This window comes from Phacochoerus africanus, chromosome 2 (genome assembly GCF_016906955.1).
Source record: "Phacochoerus africanus isolate WHEZ1 chromosome 2, ROS_Pafr_v1, whole genome shotgun sequence".
In the NCBI taxonomy this organism is placed as follows: domain Eukaryota; kingdom Metazoa; phylum Chordata; class Mammalia; order Artiodactyla; family Suidae; genus Phacochoerus; species Phacochoerus africanus.
The window spans coordinates 111,977,912-111,983,565 of NC_062545.1; the positions used below are offsets into that span (position 1 = coordinate 111,977,912).

The window sequence follows — 5,654 nt, forward strand, 5'->3', positions numbered from 1 at the left end:
AGCCACAGCCACGTGGGATCCGAACCACGTCTGTGACCTACACCACAGCTCACGGCAACGCTGGATCCTTAACCCACTGAGCAAGGCCAGGGATCGAACCCGCAACCTCATAATTCCTCGTCAGATTCGTTAACCACTGTGCCACGACGGGAACTCCTTAATTTACTGTACCACAATTCTAAGATTATTAAGGAGGTTTTATATGTATGTTTTTTATATTGTATATGTTTATGTATATATAATTTTTGTATATATATATATAAAATTCTTGGTTTCAAGACCAAGGAAATGGCAATTGAGAATATATAAAAGAGCACATTGGGGGAAAAAAAAATGTATACATGTAAGGATAACTTGATCCCCTTGCTGTACAGTGGGAAAAAAAAAACACGTTAAATATCTGAACTACTGTGATGTCATCATTCATTTGGTCAACCACTTTGAGCTTCTGGATGTGATTGATTTTCATAGCTAATTAATTCACAGTTACTCTTCATGTTTGTTCAATGAATGTCATTTATAAATATCTACCACAGCATCTACAATTTTCAGTTTATGCTTGAGCTGTGATTAAAACTGAAACTCTTGGATTCTTGCCTTGGCACAAAGGGATTGATGGGCTCTCTGCAGCACCAGGTCACAGGTTCAATCCTTAGCCTGGCATAGTGGGTTAAAGGATCAGTTGTTGCTGCAGCTGATGGAAACTGTGGCTCAGATCTTGCCTGTGACTCCATATGCTGCAGGGCGGCAAGAAAGAAAGAGAGAGAAAGGAAGGAAGAAAAAAACAAAACAAACTCTTTTCTAAATAGCATTTCTCTTGAGCATCAATAGATAAAACTCTCAGCAGTTTAGTGAAAGCAGAAACCAGTTCTGAATCCAGACTGATAATGCAGTCATATTTAACAATGCACCACGTATTTAAATATTTCCAACACTCATTTAGGACAGATTTTCCTCTTATATTCATGAGGAAGAAATATGCCTGGCTGGCAATCAATGTGACAGATGAAAGAAAATCACCCTTTAAAACATAATAAACCTATTATTACCATCAGAAGCCAGAGGAAGTAGAACAATGTTACAGGCACACTGCCCTGGAACATTAGCTCTTCTGGTATGGATAAGGCTGGTACCCCATTTTCTTTGACTCTGAGATCTTTAACTTCTTCCTCCTTCTTAGACCCAGTCGTTTCAATGCCTGATCATTAGCGTGAAATGATCAATCAGTCATTTTAACCTATTTGCTTTTCTACTAGAGGATGAGGAACTGAGGAGACCTCATCCTCAGAGTCAACAATTTCAGATATAAGATGCATTTTCACAACACTAGTGATTTGAGACTTTGGACACTGTAGTATTACTTACATAGAGTAATGAGTAAAATACAGATTACCTAGGTGCAAATCCTGATTTCATCTCTTTATTCTGTGCCTCTATATCCTCATCTGTAAAATGTTTGCAATACTTATTTTTGGGGTTGTTTTAAAAATTAAATAAGTTGATACTATTAGTTATAAAACTATTCTAATTATTATTTAAGCTTAAAATATTAAGTGGTTTCAACACCTTTGGTTTTCTAACAAGATATAGCCAAGAGTATCAGATTGGAGAGCCTAGGAATAATTCACTGTTTACCTTGAACAAGTCACTTCCTCTTTCCTGGTCTTACCTTCTTATCCAGGGTCTAAAGCAAAGCTTCAAAAGTAATAAATGTTCTAGATGGTCTCAATGGATGTTGTGAAATGAGCAAACTTCAAAATGAGGATATTGGAGCAAAAAGATGGCCAAGACACCTTCTAATGTTAATATTCTATGTGATTCATTATTTCCCACTAGGACTGTGGAGAACACAAGAAATACCATAGGCTATCTACACTGGGAAACACTGCAGAACACCATAGCATTTGCTGAAAAGAATTTTGGCAGCAACTACACAAGATCCTTTACTGTAGTAATTAATCTAGTATCAATTCTGCCAATACCGGACTGAAACAAAGGCTTGAGCAGAATAAACGCAGGTTTATTTTGGACATTGCAGTTGTTAGTGTCTGAGAGGGGCCAGGCCACGCGCTCAGAGGAACAGGAGGGGGCCCAGCAGCAGCTCGCCCTGGCCCAGCAAGCCGCCCCGCTCCAGGCCGCGGCCCGGGTTTTCGGCCTTGATGCGCACCGCCAGGCGGCGAACCTCGTCCTCCGAGAGCCCGTCCAAACACAAGTCCTGCTCCAAGACGGCCTGGTGACTCCGCCGAACTACGGTGCCGCGCAATGTGCGCGTCTGGCCCGGCGGCTGCAGGAGGACGAAGCTGACGCGGCAGCCGACTGGGGTGCGGTGCTCGGAGACCCCTCCCGCCCCGCCCTCGGCGCGGAGCAGACGGACGCGGAGACGCCCGCTGATCCTACAGTACTCGGCGGCCAAGCGCAGGGCGCCACCAGCGTCGTCCAGAGCCACGGTGCCCTCGGCCTCTAGGCGCTCTGGCCGCGGGCTGGCGGGCGGCGGAGGGGACGCGGCGGGGGCCGAGGCCCGGGACCGGGAGCTGGCGCGAAGCTCGTCGTCTTCCTCCTCGTCCCCGCCGGAGACAGAGCAGGCGCGAGCCAAGCCACCGCTTCTTCGGGCCGGCTGCGCACGGCGCAGCAGCCCCTCGGGCACGCGTAGGAGGCGGCGGCCGCGGGGCCGCGGGACCAGCGCGTCGGGAAGCGAGCGGAGACCACCAGGGGCCGCTGGAGGCGCCGCAGGAGCTCCGGGTCTGGGAGGGAGGAAGGTGTCTCCTCCGGCTCCGCCCCCGCCGCCGTAGGTGCGCGCCCGGGGACGGGGCTCTGGCAGGAGCTCAGCGGCGCCAGAGCCGCCCAGGAAAAGCGACTCCCTGCGGCGAGTGTGCGGGCTTTCGAGCAGCGCGCAGAAACCATAGGCCGTGCGCGTGCGGGGCAGGTGCGGCAGCGAGAGCGCGGCCTGCGAGCGCGGGTCCCAATCCGTGCGCCCCAAGGCATCGTCTCTCCCTGCTTGGTCACACCAGGTGTGGCGGGTTACAGCCAGAGTCGGACAAGGCGCGAGTCGTGGGGGAATGCAGAATTCGGGGATGTGGTCCGGGGTGAGCACGTTTGCGCAAGTGGCGGGTGCGACGGCCGTGGCTCCACCGGTCCGACCCTGGAAAAACCGGTTTCCGCCCCGCAGGAGACGCTCAGGTCCCCAGAGGAGCTGCTCCAGGAACCACATCAGGCAGGAGATACCAGATGCTAGACGACCCACTACTGGAGCTGGTCAGCCTGAAACGCAGAAGGGCAGTCGGATCATCAGACTGAGCCCTGCAGGGCGCAACAATTCCAGTCTCTTCTACTTAGAGGTGATTCCACCAGCCTCCCCCCTGAACAAGGCAGACGGCCTCTCACACTGCTGTTGCAAATGTATTGAAGTGTTTCATTGTAAAACAATCGTTTTTCTTTTGTCCTGTCTCTATTCCCCTTGGGGTTTGCTGCTTAAATCTAGACCCGCCCTCGCTGCCCCAAGGCGGAGATTCTCAATATGTTGGCCTCACGCTGTCCTCCAATCCAAGAGGCACTATGCTTTTGCGGTGCCTTGGATTAATGCACTCTAATCTTCGGACAGAATTAAAATAATTATTATCCTCTCCAGGATATTCGGCTTGCTCCCTCCTTTTAAGCGCAAAGAGCCTCACACAGGTCCCCGGGGAAGTTAAGCAAGGAAATCGATCTCTGCTAATGTACCTGGGGTCCAGCGTCATTCGGGTCTCTGCATCGTTCCGCCCGGAGCACCAACTCATAGAGGCGCACAGCCTTGGAGAAATTCAAAGCGCTGCTCAGTATGGTTTAGTGACAGCCGGCCTGAGCCTTTATACTTGGGGCCTGGGAAGCCAGCCAACGGGCGGGACTGAGCCACACTGCTTGGTAACCTGAGGCCAGGCCTTCCAATTTTCCGAATGCCACGTGGCTGGATCCGCTGTGCAAATTCAAGCTCTTTTGCTCTCCTGCTAGTGGTGGGGATGTTTCCATTTCCTCACAGGCAAAAGAGGGTTAAGTCTTTACTAAATCGCACTCATTGTGAGGATCTATGGACACAGTGAATGGGAATCATACAAGCACTCTACACCCGCCATTTAGAGGAAATAAGCGGCTTGGAGTGCCCATTGTGGCTCAAAGGGTTAAGAACTCAACGTCGTCTTTGTGAGGATGCAGGTTAGATCCCCCACCTTCCTCAGAGGGTTGGGGATTCCGTGTGGCTGAGGCGTAGGACTCAGCTGCAGTTCTGATTCAATCCCTAACTCGGGAACCTCCACCCATGTGCCACTGCTGCAGACATTGAAAAAAAAAAAAAAAAAAGGAAAAAAAAGGGGGGGCGGAGGAATAGAAGTCAAGTATATCTTATTCTTTTTTTTTTTTTGTCTTTTTGCCTTTTCTAGGGTGTATGGAGGTTCCCAGGCTAGGGGTCCAATCGGAGCTGTAGACGCCCGCCTACGCCACAGCAACGCGGGATCCCAGCCGCGTCTGCGACCTACACCACAGCTCTCAACAAGCGGAACCCTTAACCCACTGAGCAAGGCCAAGGATCGAACCCGCAGCCTCATGCTAGTTGGATTCGTTAATCACTGCGCCACGACGGGAACTCCAGTTTATCCTATTCTTACCTAGTATCCTTCCCCCAAATCCAGCCTTTTGGTTGCCCAGCTTTCGAAGTTCTTTATCTGCCTTCTGGTTTTCTCTTCTGATTTTAAATGGTTTTTGTTTGTTGATTACAAACTACTCTGGGCACAGGGAACCTTAGGGGGCTGCTGGAAATGTCTTGTTCTGGGTGGGGTAACAAGAGTGTATCCATATGTAAAAATATTATCTAGCATACAATTAAGATTAGATATAAGGAGTTCCCACTGTGGCCAGTGAGTTAATGATCCAGTGTTTGTAGCTGGTTGGGTTTGATCCCTGTCCAGCAGCACAGCTGTGGCTGGGATTCAGTCCCTGGCCTGAAAATTCTATATGCTGTGGGAGTGGCCAAAAAGAAAAAAAAAAAAGATTGTATGTATCTTATACCTCAATTAAAAAAAATAACAACCCACTTCTTAAATTATGAGCAATGATTTTTTTTATTGTCCAGTGTTCAGTAAATTAAATTGAATTTGTGCAAAGATGATTTCAGGACAGGGCATGTGCATTTTGTTGCCAAAATATATATATACCCAGGCACTGTACTGGATGATTTATGTATGGTCTCTAGAACTGTCACATAAAGCCTACAAATTATGATTATTCCAAGTTCACATAATGATGGGAAATGAAAGAAAAATATATACTAATGGTCATAAATGAGTTATTTTGGGGATTTAAAAACTCTAATAATGTAAAATATTTAGCACAGTGCTTGGGATATGGTAAGTGCTAAATATATAGAAGCAGTGATTATTATTAATATTAATGTTGCAGGAAGAGGGACCCCCTTCCAGGGCTCTTGTCTAACACTCAGAAATAAATTACCCTAGGAGACACATGTACTGACAAAGCAAAAGACTTCACTGCGAAGGGGCATCTGGGTGGAGAGCAGCAGGGTAAGGGAATCCAGAACTGCTTTGTCACATGGCTTCCAGACTCAGGTGTTATGGGAATGGCGTTAGTTCCTGGGTTGTCTCTGGCCATTTGTCTTGCTCAGCCCATAC

General features: G+C 48.2%; 1 protein-coding gene across 1 annotated transcript; it reads right to left on the reverse strand.

The window, feature by feature from the left end:
* Positions 1-1,999: 1,999 nt before the first annotated feature.
* LOC125119357 (C2 calcium-dependent domain-containing protein 4A-like) lies at positions 2,000-3,832 on the reverse strand. The gene is made up of 2 exons (XM_047766196.1): positions 3,718-3,832; positions 2,000-3,258 (listed from the first exon to the last, which is right to left on the reverse strand). The coding sequence occupies exon 2, from the start codon at positions 3,206-3,208 to the stop codon at positions 2,072-2,074; it is 1,137 nt and encodes a 378-aa protein (XP_047622152.1). The 5' UTR covers positions 3,209-3,258; positions 3,718-3,832; the 3' UTR covers positions 2,000-2,071.
* Positions 3,833-5,654: the final 1,822 nt, after the last annotated feature.